The sequence below is a fragment of the Nerophis ophidion genome, linkage group LG26 (genome assembly GCF_033978795.1).
Source record: "Nerophis ophidion isolate RoL-2023_Sa linkage group LG26, RoL_Noph_v1.0, whole genome shotgun sequence".
Lineage (NCBI taxonomy): Eukaryota > Metazoa > Chordata > Actinopteri > Syngnathiformes > Syngnathidae > Nerophis > Nerophis ophidion.
In genome coordinates this window covers 5,308,416-5,335,981 of record NC_084636.1, presented here as the reverse complement: position 1 = coordinate 5,335,981, position 27,566 = coordinate 5,308,416, and the positions used below count along the sequence as shown (strand labels likewise).

At 35.0% G+C, this 27,566-nt stretch overlaps 1 protein-coding gene across 1 annotated transcript in view; it reads left to right on the top strand.

Annotated features, from left to right (window-relative positions):
* The window catches only part of LOC133543895 (unconventional myosin-VIIb), a 105,590-nt gene that overhangs the window by 58,312 nt on the left and 19,712 nt on the right, over positions 1-27,566 (top strand). Inside the window, exons 33-43 of the mRNA XM_061888783.1 lie at positions 5,959-6,085; positions 6,160-6,320; positions 6,398-6,579; positions 10,229-10,347; positions 10,422-10,576; positions 10,657-10,810; positions 10,901-11,056; positions 19,169-19,274; positions 20,098-20,211; positions 20,284-20,371; positions 25,799-25,905. Coding sequence (XP_061744767.1) covers positions 5,959-6,085; positions 6,160-6,320; positions 6,398-6,579; positions 10,229-10,347; positions 10,422-10,576; positions 10,657-10,810; positions 10,901-11,056; positions 19,169-19,274; positions 20,098-20,211; positions 20,284-20,371; positions 25,799-25,905 — 1,469 coding nt within the window. The remainder of the gene's footprint in view (positions 1-5,958; positions 6,086-6,159; positions 6,321-6,397; positions 6,580-10,228; positions 10,348-10,421; positions 10,577-10,656; positions 10,811-10,900; positions 11,057-19,168; positions 19,275-20,097; positions 20,212-20,283; positions 20,372-25,798; positions 25,906-27,566) is intronic.

Below are 27,566 nucleotides of genomic sequence, written 5' to 3'. Positions count from 1 at the left end.
TCTTAAAATTCATTGTGTAAAAATTCAGTCTGTTAAAATAGTGTTTTAAAATTATTTTTGCAAAAATTGAGTCCGTTCAAATAGTGTTTTAAAATCTTTTGTGTAAAAATTCAGTCTGTTAAATACTGTTTTAAAATTGTGTAAAAGTTCAGTCTTTTAAAATAGTGTTTTATAATTCTTTGTGTAAAAATTCAGTCTGGTAAAAGTGTTTTAAAATTATTTGTTCAAAAATTTAGTCCGTTCAAATAGTGTTTTAAAATCTTTTGTGTAAAAACTCAGTCTGTTAAAATACTGTTTTAAAATCATTTGTGTAAAAATTCCGTCTGTTAAAATAGTGTTTTAAAATCATTTGTGTAAAAATTCAGTCTGTTAAAATACTATTTTAAAATTCTTTGTGTAAAAATTCAGTCTGTTAAAATAGAGTTTTAAAATCCTTTGTGTAAAAATTCAGTCCGTTAAAATAGTGTTTTAAAATTCTTTGTGTAGCAATTCAGTCTGTCAAAATACTGTTATAAATTTTTTTGTTTAAAAATTCAGTCCGTTAAAATAGTGTTTTAAAAGTATTTGTGTAAAAATCAGTCTGTTAAAATAGTGTTTTAAAATTCTTTGTGTAAAAATTTAGTCTGTTAAAATAGTGTTTTAAAAGTATTTGTGTAAAAATCAGTCTGTTAAAATAGTGTCTTAAAAGTATTTGTGTAAAAATTCAGTCCGTTAAAATAGTGTTTTAAAATTCTTTGTGTAGCAATTCAGTCAGTCAAAATACTGTTTTAAATTTTTTTGTTTAAAAATTCAGTCAGTCAAAATAGTGTTTTAAAATGATTTGTGTAAAAGTTCAGTCTTTTAAAATAGTGTTTTATAATTCTTTGTGTAAAAATTCAGTCTGTAAAATATTGTTTTAAAATTCTTTGTGTAAAAATTCAGTCTGTTAAAATAGAGTTTTAAAATCCTTTGTGTAAAAATTCAGTCCGTTAAAATAGTGTTTTAAAATTTTTTGTGTAGCAATTCAGTCAGTCAAAATACTGTTTTAAATTTTTTTGTTTAAAAATTCAGTCCGTTAAAATAGTGTTTTAAAATTATTTGTGTAAAAGTTCAGTCTTTTAAAATAGTGTTTTATAATTCTTTGTGTAAAAATTCAGTCTGTTAAAATAGTGTTTTAAAATTCTTTGTGTAAAAATTTAGTCTGTTAAAATAGTGTTTTAAAAGTATTTGTGTAAAAATCAGTCTGTTAAAATAGTGTCTTAAAAGTATTTGTGTAAAAATTCAGTTCGTTAAAAGTGTTTTAAAATCTTTTTTGTAAAAATTCAGTCTGTTAAAATAGTGTTTTAAAATTATTTGTGTAAACATTTAGTCTGTTCAAATAGTGTTTTAAAATTTTTTTGTAAAATTTCAGTCTGTTAAAATAGTGTTTTAAAATTATTTGTGTAAAAGTTCAGTCCGTCAAAATAATGTTTTATAATTCTTTGTGTAAAAATTCAGTCTGTTAAAATAGTGTTTTAAAATTCTTTGTGTAAAAATTTAGTCCGTTCAAAGAGTGTTTTAAAATCTTTTGTGTAAAAATTCAGTCTGTTAAAATAGTGTTTTAAAATTATTTGTGTAAAAGTTCAGTCTTTTAAAATAGTGTTTTATAATCATTTGTGTAAAAATTCAGTCCGTTAAAATAGTGTTTTAAAATTATTTGTGTAAAAATTCAGTCTGTTCAAATAGTGTTTTTAAGTTTTTTGTGTAAAAATTCAGTCTGTTAAAATAGTGTTTTAAAATTATTTGTGTAAAAATTCAGTCTGTTAAAATAGTGTTTTAAAATCATTTGTGTAAAAATTCAGTCTGTTAAAATAGTGTTTTAAAATTATTTGTGTAAACATTTAGTCTGTTCAAATAGTGTTTTAAAATCTTTTTTGTAAAAGTTCAGTCTGTTCAAATAGTGTTTTAAAATTCTTTGTGTAGAAATTCAGTCAGTCAAAGTACTGTTTTAAATTTTTTTTTTTTTTAATTCAGTCAGTCAAAATAGTGTTTTAAAATTATTTGTGTAAAAGTTCAGTCTGTTAAAATACAGTTTTAAAATCCTTTGTGTAAAAATTCAGTCCGTTAAAATAGTGTTTTAAAATTCTTTGTTTAGCAATTCAGTCTGTCAAAATACTGTTTTAAATTTTTTTGTTTAAAAATTCAGTCCGTTAAAATAGTGTTTTAAAATCCTTTGTGTAAAAATTCAGTTCGTTAAAATAGTGTTTTAAAATTATTTGTGTAAAAATTCAGTCTGTTAAATTAGTGTTTTAAAATTCTTTGTCTAAAAATTCAGTCTGTTAAAATAGTGTTTTAAAATTCCTTGTGTAAAAATTCAGTCTGTTAAAATAGTGTTTTAAAATCCTTTGTGTAAAAATTCAGTCCGTTAAAATAGTGTTTTAAAATTCTTTGTGTAGAAATTCAGTCAGTCAAAATAGTGTTTTAATTTTTTTTGTGTAAAAACTCAGTCCGTTAAAAAAGTGTTTTAAAATTATTTGTGTAAAAATTCACCCATTCTCCAAAAAGTTAAGGTAAAAAAATTGAGTGCGTAGCTTTAAAAGTCGAGAACTACTTTGGTTAAATGAAGACTAAAGCAATCGATGGTGTTTCAGGATCAGCCAATGGGTGCTTCAGTTTTAATGTTCCGGAAATGGGTCTTAAGTTTGGAATCAACAAATGTTCCTGCATTTGTAATTTTTTTGCACTTTTTTTTATTTTTTAACATTAATTTTATTCTGCACTGGGGATTTTTTACACTGAAAATTCATACACTGAAATGTTTTCACATTGTTTGTTTTCTGCAATGATTTCTTTACACTAAATTTTCATACAATTAATTTTGACAAACTGAATTTTTTTTAAACTGATTTTTTTCCCGCGTTGAATTTTTGTACATACATTTTTTTTACCCTAAATCTTTTTAAACTGAATTTTTTTGCACTCATTTATTTTTTACATACATTTTATTCTGCACTGTTTTTTTTGACAATTAATATTTTTACACTGAAATATTTTAGTGTATTTTTCTGCCGTGATTTCTTTACACTGATTTTTTTATACAATTAATTTTGACGGACTGAATTTTTTTTACACTAAATGTTTTCTACACTGAACTTTTCTGCACTCATTTTTTACCCTAAATCTTTTCAAACTGAATTTTTTTGCACTAATTTATTTTTTACATACATTTTATTCTGCACTGTTTTTTTTGACAATTAATATTTTTACACTGAAATATTTTAGTGTATTTTTCGGCCGTGATTTCTTTACACTTATTTTTTTATACAATTAATTTTGACGGACTGAATTTTTTTTACACTAAATGTTTTCTACACTGAACTTTTCTGCACTCATTTTTTTGTCACTGAAATGTTTTTAAACTGATTTTTTTCCGCATTGAATTTTTATACAATTAATTTTGACGGACTGAATTTTTTCCAAACTAATTTTTTTTTTTCACAGAAATGTTTTTAAACTGGTTTTGTTTTTTTGTACACTGAATTTTTTTACACTGAATTTTGTTTAATTGATTTTTTTGTGCACTGAATTTTTTTTTGCACTGAATTTTTTTAAACAATTCTTTTTAAACTCAATTATTCTGCACTCATTTTTTCTTCACTGAAATATTTTTAAACTGATTTTTTCCACATTGAATTTTTATACATAATTTTTTTTTACATTAAATCTTTTTAAACTGAATTTTTCTGCACTAATTGTTTTTTTTACATGAATTATATTCTGCACTGTTGGTTTTTTACACTGAATATTGATAAACTGAAATGTTTTCAGTTTTTTTCTGCAGTGATTTCTTTACACCTAATTTTTATACAATTAATTTTGACGGACTGAATTTTTTTTTACACTGAATTTTTTCCAAACTGATTTTTTCTGCACTAATTTTTGCTTTTCCCAGAAATGTTTTTAAACTGATTTCGTATTTTGCACACTGAATTTTTTTAAACTGAATTTTTTTAAATAGATTTTTTCCCGCACTGAATTTTTTTTGCACTGAATTTTTTTAAGCACATTTTTTTTAAACTGAATTATTCTGCAGTCATTTTTTCTTCACTGAAATGTTTTTAAACTGATTTTTTTTCCGCATTGAATTTTTGTACATACATTTTTTTTACACTGAATCTTTTTAAACTGAATTTTTCTGCACTAATTGTTTTTTTTATATTAATTTATATTTTGCACTGTTTTTTTTTACACTGAATATTGATACACTGAAATGTTTTCAGTTTTGTTCTGCAGTGATTTCTTTACACTGAATTTTTATACAATTAATTTTGACGCACTGAATTTTTTTTTTACACTGAATTTTTTCTAAACTAATTTTTTCTGCACTAATTTTTGTTTTTCACAGAAATGTTTTTAAACTGATTTCTTTTTTTGCACTGAATTTTTTTAAACACTTTTTTTTTTAAACTGAATTATTCTGCTGCGATGAGGTGGCGACTTGTCCAGGGTGTACCCTGCCTTCCGCCCAATTGTAGCTGAGATAGGCGCCAGCGCCCCCCGCGACCCCATAAAAAGGGAATAAGTGGTAGAAAATGGATGGATGGATGGATATTCTGCACTCATTTTTTCTTCACTGAAATGTTTTTAAACTGATTTTTTTCCGCATTGAATTTTTGTACATACATTTTTTTTTTACACTGAATCTTTGTAAACTGAATTTTTCTGCACTATTTTTTTTTTTTTACACTGAATATTCATACACTGAAATGTTTTCAGTTTTTTTCTGCAGTGATTTCTTTACACTGAATTTATTAATTTATTAATTTTGACGGACTGAGGTTTTTTTTACACTGAATTTTTTCTAAACTGATTTTTTCTGCACTAATTTTTGTTTTTCACAGAAATGTTTTCAAACTGATTTCGTATTTTGCACACTGAATTTTTTTAAATAGATTTTTTCCCGCACTGAATTTTTTTTGCACTGAATTTTTTTAAACACTTTTTTTTTTTTTAACTGAATTATTCTGCAGTCATTTTTTCTTCACTGAAATGTTTTTAAACTGATTTTTTTCCGCATTGAATTTTTGTACATACATTTTTTTTACACTGAATCTTTTTAAACTGAATTTTTCTCTGCACTAATTGTTTTTTTTATATTAATTTATATTTTGCACTGTTGTTTTTTTACACTGACTATTCATACACTGAAATGTTCTCAGTTTTTTTCTGCAGTGATTTCTTTACACTGATTTCTTTACACTAATTTTGGTGGACTGAGGTTTTTTTTACGCTGAATTTTTTCCAAACTGATTTTTTCTGCATTAATTTTTGTTTTTCACAGAAATGTTTTTTAACTGATTTCTTTTTTTGCACACTGAATTTTTTTACACTGAATTTTTTTTGCACTGAAATTTTTTAAACACATTTTTTTTAACACATTTTTTTAAACTGAATTATTCTGCAGTCATTTTTTCTTCACTGTAATATTTTTAAACAGTTTTTTTTCTGCACTGAAATTTTGTACATACATTTTTTTTTTTACACCGAATCTTTTTAAACATACATTTTTCTGCACTAGTTGTTTTTTTTACATAAATTGTATTCTGCACTGAATATTCATGCACTAAAATGTTTTCAGTGTTTTTTCTACAGTGATTTCTTTACACTGAATTTTTATACAATTAATTTTGTGGCCTCCTAAACACCTGGGTGGCACCCTGACCAGATGCTCGAACCACCTCATCTGGCTCTATAATAGAAACTTAAAATCGAAATAAAAGGAGGAAAAACACTAGTATATAACACAAATAGTTTATACTGTAAGTAGTGTATCAGCGGTTTAGTTAAGTTGTAGTTTTCATGGCATATTTCATGTACGTTAGCATGGAGCTAGTGCCTTGCTTTTGAGTGCTTTCTACCGGGCACACTTGCTTGGTTGGCGGGCGGCCACAAAATGTGCCTGGAGTCCCGCACGGTACCATAACCGAGTCCTCTTTGCAGGCCACCCTCTGCCCAAGAACAAGTTCATCGTGGCCATCAACTGGACGGGCATCACCTTCCTGGACGAGCGGGAGAAGAGGCTGCTGGAACTTTCCTTCCCGGAAGTCACCGGAGTCAACTCCACCAGGTAGGTGCTGCGAGACACCATGAATGAAACTCTCGTTCGGTTCTTACCCCGGTGCCGTCTGGCTCCCCGAGCAGGGAGGGTCAAGGCCCGGCCGTGTCCCTGCTGACCCTGAAGGGAGACTTCACGCTGAGCGGCTCCACAGCCGAGGACATGGCCAACCTGGTCACCATGTTCCTGGGCGGGCTGACCGAGCGCTCGCAGTACGCCGTGGCCCTGAAGGAGACGGACGAGCGAGGTGGGGCCACCGCACACGGAACCCCCCCGGGTCCCCACTAAGTCCGAACAGGCTCACCGAGTGCCTTCTCTCCTCAGATGACCCCACGATCCTCAGCTTCAAGAAGGGCGAACTCATCGTGCTGCTGAAGGACAACGAGTTCTCGGAGAAGAGAGGATGGGTGAAGGGGAAGAACTCCAGCACGGGGCGAACCGGAGCCGTCCCCATGGACGCCGTCTTGATTCTGCCCACCCTCAGCAAACCCACCAACGAAGTCATGGTACGTCTGTGACGCACCTTGATTTTGGTATTCATCTGTTCAATCAGGGCATTCCTACAGAAATTCGTTACTCGGTAGCCTAGTGGTTGGAGTGTCCGCCCTGCGATGGGTAGGTCGTGAGTTCAAATCCCGGGCCAAGTCATACCAAAGACTATAAAAAAAATGAGCCATTACCTCCCTGCTTAACACTCAGCATCAAGAGTTGGAATTGGGGGTTAAATCGCCAAGAAATTATTCACAGGCGTGGCCACTGCTGCTGCTCACTGCTCCCCTCGCCTCCCAGGGGGTGAACAAGGGGATGGGTAGGTCGGGAGTTCAAACCCCGGGGCGAGTCATACCAAAGACTATAAAAATGGGACCCATGCTTGGTACTCAGCAGTAAGGGTTGGAATTGGGGGTTAAATCAGCAAAAATTGATTCCCGGGCGTGGCCACCGCTGCTGCTCACTGCCCCTTTCACCTCCCAGGGGGTGAACAAGGGGATGGGTAGGTGGTGAGTTCAAACCAAAGACTATCAAAATGGGACCCATGCTTGGCACTCAGCATCAAGGCTTGGAATTGGGGGTTAAATCACCAAAAGTGATTCCCGGGCAAGGGCCACCGCTGCTGCTCCCTTCACTTTCCAGGGAGGTGAACAAGGGGATGGGTAGGTCGTGAGTTCAAACCCCAGGTTAAGTAATACCAAAGACTATAAAAATGGGCCCCATGCTTGGCACTCAGCATCAAGGCTTGGAATTGGGGGTTAAATCACCAAAAAATTATTCCCGGGCATGGCCACTGCTGCTGCTCACTGCTCCCCTCACCTCCCAGGGGCTGATCAAGTGTGATGGGTCAAATGCAGAGAATAATTTTGCCACACCTAGTGTGTGTGTGACAATCGATGGTACTTTAACCTTATTGTTAGCATTTCTCTGTTAGCATGCTAGCTTTTTTTTAGCTAATTTTGCGCATATTTTGCCATATTTTGGTGTTTCACTAACGCTAACCATAACTATGTTATTGTTAGCATAATATGGTTAGCATGCTAGCTTTTTTAGCTCATTTTGGGCATATTTTCTTACTCGACGCTATATTTGGCCAGCATCCTAACTGTTAGCGTTTCAATTTGATTCTGGCTCTTCGGCATTCACAAGGAATTTTTACAGAAATTGCATTTTCGAGTTAAAATGTTTTTTCTTTATAAATTATACTGGTTTGAAGGGGAAAACTACCCAAATAGCCCCGGCATCCTTTGATATGTCATTCCGTGGCCATAAGCCGGAAACGTTGCGAACTGTAACCATGCTATCGTTAGCATGTTAGCATAGTACTGTTAGCATGCTAGCTTTATTTTTTTAAGCTCATTTTGCGCATATTTTTTCACTTGACGCTATATTTGGCCAGCGTGCTAACTGTTTGCCTCTGGGTCTTCGGGATTCACACGGAATTTCTACAGAAATTGCATTTTGGAGTTCTTTTGAAAAATAATTAGGGACCGAATGTCCCTTTGGGACAGAGGACCCTATTGTATTTCTAAAGTTTTATTATTATTATTTCGCCGCCAATTTGAGTTGTAATTTGACCCCCTCAACATGTTTCTGAACTCACCAAATTTTACACACATATCAGGACTGGCGAAAATTGCGATCTAATCAAAAAAACCAAAAACAAAACTCAAAATTGCGCTGAAGCGCTCCCTAGGAAAAGACACAGACAAAACTGCTTGTAACTTCCCCTAGGAATGTCGTAGAGACAAGAAACACATCCTCTAAGTAGGTCTGACTTAGAGCTAGATTTCATACACAGACCTCCTTCAGCAAAAATCAACAGGAAGTTGGCAAAAACCCCTTCAAAACAAAAGTTTCCTAAAAAATTTAATTTTTGCCTCTTTGCGCTGTAATTTGACCCCCTTAAAATGCTTCAAAAGTCAAACTGGACACACACATCAGGACTGGCGAAAATTGCGATCTAATAAAAAACCAAACCCCAAAACTCAAAATTGCGCTCTAGCGCCCCCTAGGAATAAAACACAGACAAAAATGCTCCTAGGAAGAAAACACAGACAAAACTGCTTGTAACTTCCGGTAGGAATGTCGTAGAGACATGAAACAAAAACCTCTATGTAGGTCTGACTTAAACCTACATTTCATTCATTTACATCCTTCAGCAAAAATCAACAGGAAGTTAGAAATCACCCCTTCAAAACAAAAGTTTTGTAAAAACCCGTCACCTTTTTTCAAACATTATCTCCTCTGAGCGCGTTTGTTGTGTCGGCTTCAAACTCGCACAGGAGAGAGATTAAAAGTTGAGAAAAGAGTTTTAATAACTGCTCCGGTTTTGATTTTACGAGCCTTCAAAGAACTGCTGCGCTGATGCCGTCTCAAGATGGCCGCTTAAAAGCTGGAAGCACAAGCGTGACCACACAATGCAGAGAAGGTAGGTACTGTGCGGGTAAAGATATGTTGACTGGGTGAAAGAAAGAGGCACCAGTCTGACTCCAGGATACAGAGAAGGTAGGTACTGTGCGGGTAAAGATATGTTGACTGGGTGAAAGAAAGAGGCACCAGTTTGACTCCAGGATACAGAGAAGGTAGGTACTGTGCAGGTAAAGATATGTTGACTGGGTGAAAGAAAGAGGCACCAGTTTGACTCCAGGATACAGAGAAGGTAGGTACTGTGCGGGTAAAGATATGTTGACTGGGTGAAAGAAAGAGGCACCAGTTTGACTCCAGGATACAGAGAAGGTAGGTACTGTGCAGGTAAAGATATGTTGACTGGGTGAAAGAAAGAGGCACCAGTTTGACTCCAGGATACAGAGAAGGTAGGTACTGTGCGGGTAAAGATATGTTGACTGGGTGAAAGAAAGAGGCACCAGTTTGACTCCAGGATACAGAGAAGGTAGGTACTGTGCGGGTAAAGATATGTTGACTGGGTGAAAGAAAGAGGCACCAGTTTGACTCCAGGATACAGAGAAGGTAGGTACTGTGCAGGTAAAGATATGTTGACTGGGTGAAAGAAAGAGGCACCAGTTTGACTCCAGGATACAGAGAAGGTAGGTACTGTGCGGGTAAAGATATGTTGACTGGGTGAAAGAAAGAGGCACCAGTTTGACTCCAGGATACAGAGAAGGTAGGTACTGTGCAGGTAAAGATATGTTGTCTGGGTGATGGCAGGAAGCACAAGCGTATATGGGTTAAAGAAAGAAGCACCAGTGTGACCCCAGGATGCAGGGAAGGTAGGTAATGTGCAGGTATAGATATGTTGACTGGGTGAAAGAAGGAGGCACCAGTTTGACTCCAGGATACAGAGAAGGTAGGTAATGTGCAGGTAAAGATATGTTGTCTGGGTGATGGCAGGAAGCACAAGCGTATATGGGTTAAAGAAAGAAGCACCAGTGTGACCCCAGGATGCAGGGAAGGTAGGTAATGTGCAGGTAAAGATATGTTGACTGGGTGAAAGAAGGAGGCACCAGTTTGACTCCAGGATACAGAGAAGGTAGGTAATGTGCAGGTAAAGATATGTTGAATGGGTAAAGGCAGGAAACACCAGCAAAAGTCGGTCCCGTCCTACGCTGCTTGCAGCTTTATTTTTACTGTTTTTTGCAGGTGAAAACTGCCAAAGTGGAAAAAGTTCGGGCGGCCTGTGTAAAAATGTTCTTTTTCCCACGCCAGAGCCTGCTCAACTTGTCCCCGAACCAGCGTAAGACCATCCTGGCCAGCCAGAAGGAGACGGGCACGGTGGAGCGGGTCGCCCCCACCACGCTGCGGGAGTTCTCCCTGGAATATTTCAGGTCTGGATCGGTATTTGCCGGTGGGCCGGACCTGGCTCCAGCAAAGACCTTGTCTCTGTGACCCCCCCGCGCAGGAAGCCCGTGAAGGACGTCAACCGGCAGGTGATGTCGAGGAACGCCGCCCCGGAGAGGCTGTGGCTGAACTCCCGGGAGCCCCTCAAGCAGCCCCTGCTCCTGGAACTGGGGGGCAACTCGGAGCTGAGCCACAAAGCCTGCTTAGCCTTCACCGATATCCTTTTATCTTCTCACTGGTCAAGATTCGTGCGTCGGGTAAAGCGCTGTGTTATTCCTCCCTGAGTCCTGGTCCACCCGTCCTCAAGTACATGGGCGACTACCCCACCAAGCAGACCCAGAGTCCCGTGGAGCTCACAGACCAGATCTTCGGGCCCGCCACGGAGAAGGAAGCCCTCAGAGACGAGGTCTACTGCCAGATCATGAAGCAGATGACGGGCAACAACAACCGGTACGTGTCACATGTGCCACACACACACACACACACACACACACTCCCCTGGTCTGAGAGGTTTTTGGGTGGTCTCATCCTGGACTGCAGGTTCAGCGTGGAGCAGGGCTGGCAGCTGCTCTGGCTCTGCTGTGGACTCTTTCCTCCCAGCCAGACCCTCCTGAAGCACACCCGGAAGTTCCTGGAGTCGCGCCGCCGGGAGCCGCTGGCGGCAGACTGTCTGCAGAGACTGCAGAGCTCCTTGAGGTCGGTCGGACACAATGCCTTAAGAGCCGTGCTTGTGCTCGTGCACCAAACCCCAAAAGGGATGTGTAAAAATGGTAAATATTCAATTGAAAAGACTGCAAAGACAAGATATTTAACGTCCAAACTGCTAAACTTTGCTATTTTTTTGCAAATATTACCTCAATTGGGATTCGATGCCTGCAACATGTTTCAAAAAAGCTGGCACAGGTGGCAAAAAAGACTGAGAAAAGTAGGGGAAGGCGCATCAAAGACTTTTTTGGAGCGTCCCACAGGTGAACAGGCTGATCGGGAACAGGTGGGTGCCATGATTGGGTATAAAAGAAGCTTCGTTCACAATCAAGGACGGGGCGGGGGTCACCACTTTTGTCGACGAATGCCCGAGCAAATTGTTTAGGAACAACATTTCTCAACCGGAATTTAGGGAGCTCACCATCTACGCGCCGTAATATCATCAAAAACGTTCAGAGAACCTGGAGAAATCACTGCACGTAAGCCATGATATTGTCAAACATGGACTTAGACGTGGGTTGTTTTCTTCGACGCAAAAGATAGTTGGCACGAGCGAGACGTGAACGTGAGTACATTTTTATTTAATAATCTAGTAAACTAAAAAAAGGCAAAAAAAGGGCATGCACAATGGCAGAGAACAAACTTGACTAATGACAAAACATAAGACTAGTACAAAGGCTACAAACTATAAACATGAACAAAAACACTTGCCCTGTGGCATGAATAGCAAAACTTACGTGGCGTGGACAAAACGAACAGCATGTAATGGCATGAAGGAGTTGAGGTGTACGTGGGTAAAGTGAAGTTACCACACTGAACACCTGGCTAGGATACTGATTAACAGGTGTGAGAACTGAGGATCGGGGCGTGACTTGGAGACAAGGTGGAAACTAATAACTAGTCATAGTAACAAAAACAAAACCAGGAAGTGCAATAGAGGAACTGAGTGTCCAAAAATCAAAACCGAACATGACCAAAACAAAACATGATCCATAGGCGTGACAGATATCACGGACCTTAGATCCACTGCATCAAAAAGCGACATCAGTGTGTAAAGGATATCACCGCATGGGGTCAGGAACACTTCGGAAAACCACTGTCAGTGACCACAATCGGTCGATACATCTGTAAGTGCAAGTTAAGACTCTAATATGCAAAACCACAGCCATTTATCAACAACACCCAGAAACGTTGCCGGCTTCGCCGGGCCCGAGCTCATCTAAGATGGACTGGTGCAAAGTAGAAAAGTGTTCTGTGCCCTGACAAGTCCACATTTCAAATTGTTTTGGGAAACTGTAGACCAAAGAGGAAAAGAACGATCCAGACTTTTCTAGGAGCAAAGTGTAAAAGGCAGCATGTGTGATGGTATGGGGGTGTATTAGTGCCCAAGGCATGGGTAACTTACACATCTGTGAAGGTACCATTAATGCTGAAAGGTCCATACAGGTTTTGGAGCAACATATGTTGCCATCCACGCAACGTTATCATGGACGCCCCTGCTTATTTCAGCGAGACAATGCCAAGCCACGTGTTAAAACAGCGGGGCTTCATAGTAAAAGAGTGTGGGTACTAGACTGGCCTGCCTGTAGTCCAGACCTGTCTCCCATTGAAAATATGAAGGCTAAAATATGAGGCGGGAGACTGTTGTACAGCTTCAAGCAAGAATGGGAAAGAATTCCACGTCCAAAATGTGTCTCCTCAGTTCCCAAACCTTTACTGAGTGTTGTTAAAAGGAAAAGGTAAAAATGCCTTTTTTGCAACGTGTTGCTGCCATTACATTCTAAGTTAATGATTATTTGCAAACAATAACAAAATTTCTCGGTGTGAACATGAAATATCTTGTCTTTGCAGTCTGTTCAATAGAATATAAGTTGTATTCTCTTTTTATTTACCATTTACACAATCTGACAACTTTACTGCTTTCTGTCTCAGAAAATTAGAATATTGTGATAAAGTCCTTTATTTTCTGTAATGCAACTAAAAACATGAAAATATCATACATTCTGGATTCATTACACATCAACTGAAATATTGCAAGCCTTTTATTATTTTAATATTGCTGATTATGGCATACAGCTTAAGAAAACTCAAAAATCCTACCTCAAAAAATTTGAATATTTCCTCAGACCAAGTAAAAAAAAAAAGATTTATAACAGCAAAACAAAATCAAACATTTGAAAATGTCAATTAATGCACTCAGTACTTGGTTGGGAATCCTTTTGCACGGATTACTGCATCAATGCGGCAATCTGGCCTGTGGCATTGCTGAGGTGTTATGGATGCCCAGGATGCTTCAATAGCGGCCTCTAGCTCATTTGCATTATTGGGCCTGGTGTCTTTCAGCTTCTTCTTCACAATAACCCACAAATTCTCTATGAGGTTCAGGTCAGGGGAGTTGGCAGGCCAATGGGGGACAGTAATGACATGGTCAGTACACCAGTTACTGCTGGTTTTGGCACTGTGGGCAGGTGCCAGATCATGCTGGAAAATTAAATCATCATACTTACTAAGTCAAAATAATGACAAACTTTTTTCCAAACGCTTTTTGCAAACGCTTACTTACAATAAGTCATTAATTTGACTTATCAAGTTATTTTGTCATTACTTTGACGTACTAAATTACTAAGTCAAAATATTGACTTACTAAGTCAAAATAATGACAAACTTTTTTCAAACGCTTTTTGCAAACACTTACTTACAGTAAGTCATTAATTTGACTTATCAAGTCATTATTTTGTCGTTACTTTGACGTACTAAATGACTAAGTCAAAATATTGACTTACTAAGTCAAAATAATGTCAAACTCTTTTTTCAAAACGCTTTTTGCAAACGCTTACTTAAAGTAAGTCGTTAATTTGTCTTTGTAAGTCATTATTTTGTCTTGACTTACTAAATAACTAAGTCAAAATATTGACTTACTAAGTCATAATAATGACAAACTCTTTTTTCAAACGCCTATAGCAAATGCTTACTTACAGTAAGTCATTAATTTGTCTTTGTAAGTCATTATTTTGTCATTACTTTGACGTACTAAATTACTAAGTCAAAATATTGACTTACTAAGTCATAATGATGACAAACTCTTTTTTCAAATGCTTATTGCAAACGCTTACTTAAAGTAAGTCGTTAATTCGTCTTTGTAAGTCATTATTTTGTCATTACTTTGACGTACTAAATAACTAAGTCCAAATATTGACTTACTAAGTCAAAATAATGACAAACTCTTTTTTCAAACGCTTTTTGCCAACACTTACTTAAAGTAAGTCGCTAATTTGTCTTTGTAAGTCATTATTTTGTGATTACTTTGACGTACTAAATTACTAAGTCAAAATATTGACTTACTAAGTCAAAATAATGACAAACTCTTTTTTCAAACGCTTTTTCCCAACACTTACTTAAAGTAAGTCGCTAATTTGTCTTTGTAAGTCATTATTTTGTCATTACTTTGACGTACTAAATTACTAAGTCAAAATATTGACTTACTAAGTCAAAATAATGACAAACTCTTTTTTCAAAAGCCTATTGCAAACGCTTACTTAAAGTAAGTCGTTAATTTGTCTTTGTAAGTCATTATTTTGTCATTACTTTGACGTGCTAAATTACTAAGTCAAAATATTGACTTGCTAAGTCAAAATAATGACAAAATCTTTTTTCAAACGCCTATTGCAAACGCTTACTTAAAGTAAGTCGTTAATTTGTCTTTGTAAGTCATTATTTTGTCATTACTTTGACTTACTAAATTACTAAGTTAAAATATTGACTTACTAAGTCATAATAATGACTAACTCTTTTTTCAAACGCCTATTGCAAATGCTTACTTACAGTAAGTCGTTAATTTGACTTCGTAAGTCATTATTTTGTCATTACTTTGACTTACTAAATTACTAAGTCAAAATATTGACTTACTGAGTCAAAATAATGACAAACTCTTTTTTCAAACGCCTATTGCAAACGCTTACTTAAAGTAAGTCGTTAATTCGTCTTTGTAAGTCATTATTTTGTCATTACTTTGACTCACTAAATTACTAAGTCACAATATTGACTTACTAAGTCAAAATAATGACAAACTCTTTTATCAAATGCTTATTGCAAACGCTTACTTAAAGTAAGTCGTTAATTTGTCTTTGTACGTCATTATTTTGTCATTACTTTGACGTACTAAATAATTAAGTCAGAATATTGACTTACTAAGTCATAATAATGACAAACTCTTTTTTCAAACGCCTATAGCAAATGCTTACTTAAAGTAACTCGTTAATTTGACTTAGTGAGTCATTATTTTGTCACTACTTTGACTTACTAAATTACTAAGTCAAAATAATGACAAACTCTTTTGTCAAACGCTTTTTGCAAACGCTTACGTAAAGTAAGTCATCAATTTGTCTTTGTAAGTCATTATTTTGTCATTTTTTTGACTTACTAAATTACTTACTCGAAATATTGACTTACTAAGTCATAATAATGACAAACACTTTTGTCAAACGCTTATTGCAAACGGTTACTTAAAGTAAGCCGTTAATTTGTCTTTTTAAGTCATTATTTTGTCATTACTTTGACTCACTAAATAACTAAGTCAAAATATTGACTTACTAAGTCAAAATAATGACAAACACTTTTTTCAAATGCTTATTGCAAACGCTTACTTAAAGTAAGTCGTTAATTTGTCTTTGTAAGTCATTATTTTGTCATTACTTTGACGTACTAAATTACTAAGTCAAAATATTGACTTACTAAGTCAAAATAATGACAAACTCTTTTTTCAAACGCCTATTGCAAATGCTTACTTAAAGTAAGTCGTTAATTTGACTTCGTAAATCATTATTTTGTCATTACTTTGACTTACTAAATTACTAAGTCACAATATTGACTTACTAAGTCAAAATAATGACAAACTCTTTTATCAAATGCCTATTGCAAACGCTTACTTAAAGTAAGTTGTGAATTTGTCTTTGTACGTCATTATTTTATCATTACTTTGACGTACTAAATTATTAAGTCCGAATATTGACTTACTAAGTCATAATAATGACAAACTCTTTTTTCAAACGCCTATAGCAAATGCTTACTTGCAGTAAGTCGTTAATTTGACTTAGTAAGTCATTATTTTGTCATTACTTTGACTCACTAAATTACCAAGTCAAAATATTGACTTACTAAGTCATAATAATGACAAACTCTTTTTTTCAAACGCTTATTGCAAATGCTTACTTAAAGTAAGTCGTTCATTTGTCTTTGTAAGTCATTATTTTGTCATTACTTTGACTTACTAAATTACTAAGTCAAAATATTGACTTACTAAGTCATAATAATGACAAACACTTTTGTCAAACGCTTATTGCAAACGCTTACTTAAAGTAAGTCGTCAATTTGTCTTTGTAAGTCATTATTTCGTCATTACTTTGACGTACTAAATTACTAAGTCAAAATATTGACTTACTAAGTCAAAATAATAACAAACTATTTTTTCAAAAATCTATTGCAAATGCTTACTTACAGTAAGTCGTTAATTTGACTTAGTAAGTCATTATTTTGTCATTACTTTGACTTACTAAATTACTAAGTCAAAATAATATCTAACCAAGTCATAATAATGACAAAATTAGTATCTCAGGTAACTAGGACTGTTTTGTTTTTACTTTACCGAAAAAAATATCAACATATACTGTATATCGTATCTCGCCATTCAGCAAATGGAGGGGAAAACACAACCAAAAGTTGTAGTCTTCTTCACTCGAAAAAGCCGGCCTACATCACCACAGTTTGTAGTCTATTGCCCCGCCCCCAGACTGTGGTGGTAAGTCCACCGGAGAGAAACTACCTTAACTAGCACATTTTCTGGGGGAATCACCACCCATTTTTTTTTTTCAGATAAATGTGTATGACTTTAAAAAGTTCAAACTCAAGGCCTGCTACGTCGAGGTGTATGTATAAGTATGCTAAAATTTTAAAGCTAAAGTGCTAGCTGTGATGTGCATCGAGTACCAAAATCTCGTACTCTGAGGTGTGTTTTTTTGTATTGTTTTGTTTTTTAGGTAATTTTATAAGTATACACCTTGATGCATTTTAGCATTAGCAGGCTAGCATTTTAACACATTTTTTAGATAGTCAATTCAGAGTGAAATACTTAGATACTTGACGCAGGTTACAGTTAGCATTTTAGCATGCTAACATTCGCATGCTAGATATTTTAGCTAATTTAACAGCTAGACACTTTAGCTTCAAATATTTTGTTACTCGAGGAATTATACCCGTTATAGCATGCTAACGTTTGTATGCTACCTCATTTTTATTTTTTTTAGATAGTTTTTTAGACTACTACTTTGGGACCCGTGATAATCCAGAACTTTGTCTTTTTGAGCCCAGGTGAACGCAGGATCAACGAGGGGTTTTATTAGCTCGGTGCTATAACCAAACCGTCATGTAGCAACAGTGCTAAACGTCCCGTAAAGAAAATAAGAACATAAAACTCACAAGGTTCAATGACAGGGTGGTTGTATCTTTCAGCACTTTATTTATTTGATGAATTACACCTGTTAGCGTGTATATATATATTTTTCTAGTTAACAGGTAGAATTTTATCTTTTAGCATGCTATGTTTTTTTGTTTTGTTTTGTTTTTTAGGTAATTTTATAAATATACACCTCGATGCATTTTAGCATTAGCAGGCTAGCATGTTAACACATTTTTTAGATAGTCAATTCAGAGTGATATACGTAAGTACTTGACGCATGTTATAGTTAGCGTTATAGCATGCTAATTTAGCAGGTATACACCTCAGCGTCAAATACTTTGTTACTTCACAAATTATACCTGTTAGCATACTAACGATAGTATGCTATCTTTTTTTTAGCTAATTTTGTTGATATATACCCCAGTCGTATTTTAATACCGAATTTTTATTTACCGTATTTTATTAGGAATGTCGTAGAGACATGAAACAAAAACCTCTATATAGGGCTGACTTAGACCTAGATTTCATAATTGTACCTTCTTGGGCAAAAATCAACAAAAATTTTGCAAAAACCCATTCAAAGCAAAATTTTCACAAAAAATGTTATTTTTGCCTCTTTGAACTGTAATTTGACCCCCTTAAAATGCTTCAAAACTCACCAAACTTGGCACACACATCTGGACTGGCAAAAATTGCGATCTAATGAAAAAAACAAACCCCAAAATCAAAAAATGCGCTCTAGCGCAATTTTTGAATAAAACACAGCAAAAACTGCTCCTAGGAAGAAAACACAAATGAAATTTTTTGTAACTTCCAGTAGGAATGCCGGAAAGACATGAAACAAAAACTTCTATGTAGGTCTCACTTAGACCTACATTTAGATGGTTGACATCCTTCGGCAAAAATCAACAGGAAGTTAAAAATTACCCCTTCAAAATAAAAGTTTTGTAAAAACCCGTCACCTTTTTCAAACGTAAACTCCTCCGAGTGCGTTTGTCGTTTCGGCTTCAAACTCGCACAGGAGAGAGATTGAACCCTTCTGATTAAGAGTATTGAACAAAGTTTGGATTACTGCTCCGGTTTGGATTTTACGCGCCTTCAAAGAACCCCTGCTCAAAGTTTCCTAAAAAATGTCATTTTTGCCTCTTTGAGATGTAATTTGACCCCCTTAAAATGCTTCAAACTGCAAGTTAAAGCTCTACTATGCAAAGCCAAAGCCATGTATCAACAACATCCAGAAACGCTGATCTGTAATTTGACCCCCTTAACATGCTTCAAAACTCACCAAATTTTAAACACACTTCAGGACTGGCGAAAATTGCCATCAAATAAAAAACCAAACCCCAAAAGTCAAAATTGCGCTCCAGCGCCCCCTAGGAAAAAACACAGACAAAACTGCTTGTAACTTCTGTTAGGAATGTCGTAGAGACATGAAACAAAAACCTCTATGTAGGTCTGACTTAGACCAGGGCTTGGCAGCGGCCAAAGGCGGACCTGACCAACGCTGCTTGCAGCTTTAATTATTTTTATTACCGTATTTTGAGGTGTGTACTTGGGAAAAAATGTTTTAAAGGAGAAGCGTAGCATGCATCAAGTAGCAACATATGTCTGATACCCACAAAATTAATATTTACCTTTTTTGTCCGCTGCAGGATGGAGCCCAGGAAGCTGCCGCCACACCAGGTAGAAGTGGACGCCATCCAGCAGAACAGCACGCAGATCTTCCACAAGATCTACTTCCCCAATGACACTGGAGAGGTATAAACCTTTTGGAAACTGCATTTTTGGGGGACTTCTGACATATTATTGGCCTTCTAGATAGTGAAAAACTGCTAGCACAAGGCAGCAAACTAACTATCCATCCCATCCATCCATTTTTCTACCGCTTGTCCCATTAGCATGCTAAATATTGGAGCTAATTTAACAGGTATACACTGCAGCATTACATAATATCTTACTTGACAAACTATCTGTTAGCATGTTTATTTTAGCTTATTTTGTAGGTACATGTATGCGCATCAGTCATATTTTAGTACTTGATGCATGTTAACGTTAGCAGGCTAGCATTTTTAATCAAATTTTTCAGGTAGACACCTTCTATTTAGGTACCTGACGCCTGTTTCCGTTGGCATTTTAGCATGCTAATATTAGCATGCTAGATATTTTTGCTAAACATGTATACACCACAGCTTTAAATATTTAGGTACTTGATGCTTGTTTCAGTGACAATTTTATCTGTTAGCATACTATCTTTTTGTTTCTTATTTTTTCAGCTAATTCTATAAGTATAGTCAGTCATATTTCAGCACTTGATGCATGCTAACATTAGCGGGCTACCATTTTAAGTCAAATTTTACAGGTAAACATCTATTTAGGGACCTGACGCTTGTTTCTGTTAGCATTTTAGCATGCTGACATTAGCATGCTAGATATTTGAGCTAATATAACATGTATACACCACAGCATCAAATCTTTTTTTACTTGACGAATTATACCTGTTAGCAGTTGTGCAGTTTCCCTTTAAAGCTAGCCCGAGCTAAGCTAGCTGAGAATTTTTTCGAGTAAACTGTTCTGTCTGCAGATTTTCGAGGTGGCAACCAGCACCAAGATCAAAGATCTGATCAGGAACATCTCCAACAAGCTGCAGCTGGCTTCAGCGGAAGGCTTCAGCATTTTCATCAAAACACGCGACAAGGTGCAATATCAAGACCCCGAAAGGGACAAGCGGTAGAAAATGGATGGATGGATGATTGTCTTTTTATTTCAGGTGCTGAGTCTGAATGACAGCGACTACTTCTTTGACAGTCTGAGGCAAATCACAGACTGGTCCAAGAACGCCAAACTCAATAAAGATGGTAACGTGTACATGCTAACATTAGCATGCTGGATATTTTAGCTAACTCGGGAGGTGCACAGTACAGTTACTTGACAAATTATACCTGTCAGCATGCTAACATTAATATGCAGTCTTTTTTTTAATCTTATTTTGCTGTCTTTTTTTAACTTTTTTTGCTAATTTTGCATGCTAATTTACATTTATTTTTTACCTATTTTTAGCATGCTAACATTAATATGCAATCTTTATTTTTTTTAGCTTATTTTGCTAATTTTGCATGCTAACGTTTGTATGCTATCTTTTTTTAAATTTATTTTTTACATAATTTTATAAGTATACATCTTGATGCATGCTAACGTTAGCAGGCTAGCATTTCAAACTATTTTTTTATGTGGACACCTCAGAGTGATATATTTAGGTACTTGACGCATATTACAATTAGCATATTAGCACGCTAGATTAATTAACTCGGCAGGTACATAGTACAGCGACTTGACAAATTATACATGTAAGCATGCTAACGTTAATATGCAATCTTTTTTTTTTTTAGCTTATTTTGCTAATTTTGCATGCTAACGTTAGTATGCTATCTTTTTATTTTATTTTTAAAAATTGTATAAGTATACGTCTTTATGCATGCTAACAATAGCGGGCGAGCATTTCAAACAATTTTTTCATATAGACACCTTAGAGTGATATATTTAGGTACTTGACGCATATTACGATTAGCATTTTAGCATGCTAACATTAGCATGCTAGATTATTTAGCTAACTCGGCAGGTACACAGTAGTTACTTGACAAATTATACCTGTTAGCATGCTAACGTTAATATGCAAGCTTTATTTTTTTTTAGCTTTTTTTGCTAATTTTGCATGCTAACTTTTTTATGATATCTTTTTTTACATTTATTTTTTACCTAATTTTAAAAGTATACATCTTGACTCATGCTAACGTTAGCAGGCTAGCATTTCAATCTATTTTTTCATGTAGACACCTCAGAGTGATATATTTAGGTACTTGACACATATTACAATTAGCATTTTAGCATGCTAAGATTAGCATGCTAGATTATTTAGCTAACTCGGCAGGTACACAGTATAACTACTTGACAAATTATACCTGTTAGCATGCGAACGTTCATATGCAATCTTTTTTATTTTTTATCTTATTTTGCTAATTTTGCATGCTAACATTTGTATGCTATCTTTTTTAAATTTATCTTTTACCTAAGTATACATCTTGATGCATGTTAACGTTAGCAAGCTAGCATTTCAAACTATATTTTCATGTGGACACCTCAGAGTGATATATTTAGGTACTTCACGCATATTACAGTTAGCATTGTAGCATGCTAAGATTAGCATTATTTAGCTAATTTAGCAGGTATTCACCTCAGCGCTAAAAAAATGTTTACTTGACGAATTATACCTTTTAGCATACTAACGTTAGTATGCTATTTTTTTTTAGCTAATTTTGTAGATATTCACCTTTGTCGTATTTTAATACTGACTGCACGCTAACGTTAGCAGGCTAGCATTTTAAACACATTTTTCAGGTAGACACCTCAGAGTGGTATATTTACGTAATTGACGCGTGTTACAGTTAGCATTTTAGCATGCTATTTTGGCTAATTTAGCAGGAATACACCTCAGCGTCAAACATTTTTTTTTGCTTGACGAATTATACTTGTTAGCAGGTTTTAGCATGCTATCTTATTTTAGCCTATTTTGTAGGTACATGTATAAACTTCAGTCATATTTGAGTACTTTATGCATGCTAATGTTAGCAGGCTAGCATTTTAAACACATTTTTTAGGCAGTCCCCTCCGAGTAATATATTTTGGTACATGACACATGTAGGATTAGCATTTTAGCTGTCAGTATGTTAAGTATCGTAGCTAATTTAACAGGTATAGACTTCAGCATCAACTATTTTGTTGCTTGACGAATTATACCTGTCAACATGGTAACGTTAATATGCTATCTTTATTTTTTTTTATAAAAAATGTTTTTACATAACTATGCATTTTAAAAACATTTTTCAGGTGGACGCCTCTGAGTAATATATTTGGATACTTGACACATGTTACAGTTAGCATTTTCGCATGCTAGCATGATCAATATTTTAGTTAATTTAGCAGGTATACGCATTAGCGTCAAATATTTTTTGCTTGACAAATTCCACCTATTAGTATGCTATGGTATGCTATCTTTTTTATGCATACAGTACCTCAGTCATATTTTAGTACTTGATGCCTGCTAACGTTAGCAGGCTCGCATTTTAAACACATTTTTCAGGTGGACGCCTCTGAGTAATATATGTGGATACTTGACACATGTTACAGTTAGCATTTTCGCATGCTAGCATGTTCGATATTTTAGTTAATTTAGCAGGTATACGCATTAGCGTCAAATATTTTTTGATTGACAAATTCCACCTATTAGTATGCTATGGTATGCTATCTTTTTTATGCATACAGTACCTCAGTCATATTTTAGTACTTGATGCCTGCTAACGTTAGCAGGCTCGCATTTTAAACACATTTTTCAGGTGGACGCCTCTGAGTAATATATGTGGATACTTGACACATGTTACAGTTAGCATTTTCGCATGCTCGATATTTTTGTTAATTTAGCAGGTATACGCATTAGCGTCAAATATTTTTTGCTTGACAAATTCCACCTATTAGTATGCTATGGTATGCTATCTTTTTTATGCATACAGTACCTCAGTCATATTTTAGTACTTGATGCCTGCTAGCGTTAGCAGGCTCGCATTTTAAACACATTTTTCAGGTAGACACCTCCATGTAATATATTTGGATACTTGACACATGTTACAGTTAGCAATTTCGCATGCTAGCATGCTCGATATTTTAGTTAATTTAGCAGGTATACACATTAGCGTCAAATGTTTTTTGCTTGACAAATTCCACCTACTAGTATGCTATGGTATGCTATCTTTTTTATGCATACAGTACCTCAGTCATATTTTAGTACTTGATGCCTGCTAACGTTAGCAGGCTCGCATTTTAAACACATTTTTCAGGTGGACGCCTCTGAGTAATATATTTGGATACTTGACACATGTTACAGTTAGCATTTTCGCATGCTAGCATGCTCAATATTTTAGTTAATTTAGCAGGTATACGCATTAGCGTCAAATATTTTTTGCTTGACAAATTCCACCTTTTAGTAGGCTATAGTATGCTATCTTTTTTATGCATACAGTACCTCAGTCATATTTTAGTACTTGATGCCTGCTAACGTTAGCAAGCTCGTATTTTAAACACATTTTTCAGGTGGACACCTCCAAGTAATATATTTGGGTACTTGACACATGTTACAGTTAGCATTTTCGCATGCTAGCATGCTCGATACTTTAGTTAATTTAGCAGGTATACGCATTAGCGTCAAATATTTTTTGATTGACAAATTCCACCTATTGGTATGCTATGGTATGCTATCTTTTTTATGCATACAGTACCTCAGTCATATTTTAGTACTTGATGCCTGCTAGCGTTAGCAGGCTCGCATTTTAAACACATTTTTCAGGTGGACGCCTCTGAGTAATATATTTGGATACTTGACACATGTTACGGTTAGTATTTTCGCATGCTAGCATGCTCGATATTTTAGTTAATTTAGCAGGTATACGCATTAGCGTCAAATATTTTTTGATTGACAAATTCCACCTATTAGTATGCTATGGTATGCTATCTTTTTTATGCATACAGTACCTCAGTCATATTTTAGTACTTGATGCCTGCAAACGTTAGCAGGCTTGCATTTTAAACACATTTTTCAGGTGGACACCTCCGAGTAATATATTTGGATACTTGACACATGTTACAGTTAGCATTTTCGCATGCTAGCATGCTCAATATTTTAGTTAATTTAGCAGGTACACGCATTAGCGTCAAATGTTTTTTGATTGACAAATTCCACCTATTAGTATGCTATGGTATGCTATCTTTTTTATGCATACAGTACCTCAGTCATATTTTAGTACTTGATGCCTGCAAACGTTAGCAGGCTTGCATTTTAAACACATTTTTCAGGTGGACACCTCCGAGTAATATATTTGGGTACTTGACACATGTTACAGTTAGCATTTTCGCATGCTAGCATGATAAATATTTTAGTTAATTTAGCAGGTATACGCATTAGCGTCAAATATTTTTTGATTGACAAATTCCACCCATTAGTATGCTATGGTATGCTATCTTTTTTATGCATACAGTACCTCAGTCATATTTTAGTACTTGATGCCTGCTAACGTCAGCAGGCTTGCATTTTAAACACATTTTTCAGGTGGACACCTCCGAGTAATATATTTGGGTACTTGACACATGTTACAGTTAGCATTTTCGCATGCTAGCATGATCAATATTTTAGTTAATTTAGCAGGTATACGCATTAGCGTCAAATATTTTTTGATTGACAAATTCCACCTATTAGTATGCTATGGTATGTTATCTTTTTTATGCATACAGTACCTCAGTCATATTTTAGTACTTGATGCCTGCTAACGTTAGCAGGCTTGCATTTTAAACACATTTTTCAGGTGGACACCTCCGAGTAATATATTTGGATACTTGACACCTGTTACAGTTAGCATTTTTGCATGCTAGCATGCTCGATACTTTAGTTAATTTAGCAGGTATACGCATTAGCGTCAAATATTTTTTGATTGACAAATTCCACCTATTAGTATGCTATGGTATGCTATCTTTTTTATGCATACAGTACCTCAGTCATATTTTAGTACTTGATGCCTGCTAACGTTAGCAGGCTTGCATTTTAAACACATTTTTTAGGTGGACACCTCCGAGTAATATATTTGGATACTTGACACATGTTACAGTTAGCATTTTCGCATGCTAGCATGATCAATATTTTAGTTAATTTAGCAGGTATACGCATTAGCGTCAAATATTTTTGCTTGACAAATTCCACCTATTAGTATGCTATGGTATGCTATCTTTTTTATGCATACAGTACCTCAGTCATATTTTAGTACTTGATGCCTGCTAACGTTAGCAGGCTTGCATTTTAAACACATTTTTCAGGTGGACACCTCCGAGTAATATATTTGGATACTTGACACATGTTACAGTTAGCATTTTCGCATGCTAGCATGCTCAATATTTTAGTTAATTTAGCAGGTATACGCATTAGCGTCAAATATTTGTTTACTTGACAAATTATACCGTATTATATCTTTTTTTTACATACCTCAGTCCTATTTTCCTACTTAGCAGGCTGGCATTTTAAACTCACTTTTCATTCAACTAAATATTCAGGCACTCGATGCATGTTACAGTTGCTATTTTTAGCACGCTAATTTTGTATCATGCTAGATATTTTAGCTCTCCAGCAGGTACACGGCAGTGGTTTTGAAGGTGACCCAAAAAGTTGACATGAGTTTTTGTGCCACCTGCAGCCGGCCAAGTCAACGTGTCCTACCTGGTCTTCTTCATGAAGAAGTTGTGGTTTAATGTCATCCCCGGCCGGGATGTGGAGGCTGACCTCATCTTTCACTTCCCACAGGTGTCTTGCAGAACACACACACACACACACACACATTTTTGTATTTCTTGCCTTTTTGAGACCCCCGAAAAAATGCCTCCCTCTTTAGGAGCAGCCTTTCTAGATATATAAAGATGTGTATTTACAACATTAATAATATATACATACTATGCACATATAAAAAAGCTTGTTGTGAAAAACGAGTTGGAATTTCACAAGAAAAAAGTCACTATTTTACAGGTAAAACTTAAAACTTTGGCAGTATTATAATAAAAGGCACAATTTTACTCAAACATTTTACAAGAAAAACTGAACATGTGTGCAATAATACGATAAAAGTTGGAATTTTGCTCAATAACAGTCGCAATTTTACAAGAAAAGCTTAACATTTTGGCAATTTTATGAAAAGTCGTAATTTTTCTCAATAAAAGTCACCATTTTATAAGAAAACTTTGAAAATTTGCCAATATTATAATAATTATCGGAATTTTACTTGGCAGAATTATGACAAGTCATTTTACACAATAAATGTCACTATTTTTTTACATAAACAAAAAAATTGGCGATATTGCGATAAAAGGCAGAATTTCATATGACAAACGTCACCATTTTGCAGTAAAAAGTAATAATTTTACATTTAAAGTAATAATTTTAAGAGAAAATATTGCAATATTACAGAAGCCGAAAGAATTCGAGAAATTGTTCCCAATTTTACAAGAAAAAAGTCGACACATTGTGAGAAAAATATTGCTTTTAGTTAAGTTTTTGTACAATGTTTTGTTCCTAATTTGTTTTTTAATCTTCATTATTTACTTCGTTATTACAGTATGTCTCTATATACATTTTTTTATTATTAATTTAAGCCAATGGGGGTGCATTTCAATTTCTTACACGCACTTGTTATTTCATATGTTGACCAGAGGGGGAGCACTTTTAAAAGCGACACACAGTCAATGTGAAAAATCCCTCCTTTTGGAACCACCCTCATTGTGATGGATATCACCACAAATGAGACATTGTCTATTAGATGCAATGTTATTGGGACCATGGTTTATGTCAACACCTCCTCATATGGAAGATACTTTACCTTCATTTCTCAAGAAGGCTAGAAATGCAAGAACACACACGCACACACACACACTTTTGGCAATTTTATGAAAAAAATCGTCATTTTACTCCACAAAAGTCACAATTTTAGAAGAGAACTTTTGAAATTCTGGCAATTTTGTAATAATAACCGGAATTTTACTTGGCAAAATGATGACAAAAGTCATCTTTTTACTAAAAAAATGTCACTATTTTACAAGAATGACGAAAAAAATTGGCAACATTGTGACAAAACTCAGAGTTTTATATGACAAATGTCACCATTTTGCAGTAAAAAGTAATAATTTTACATTTAAAGTAATAATTTTAAGAGAAAATATTGCAATATTACAGAAGCCGAAAGAATTCGAGAAATTGTTCCCAATTTTATAAGAAAAAAGTCGACACATTGTGAGAAAAATATTGCTTTTAGTTAAGTTTTTGTACAATGTTTTGTTCCTAATTTGTTTTTTAATCTTTATTATTTACTTCGTTATTACAGTATGTCTCTATATACATTTTTTTATTATTAATTTAAGCCAATGGGGGTGCATTTCAATTTCTTACACGCACTTGTTATTTCATATGTTGACCAG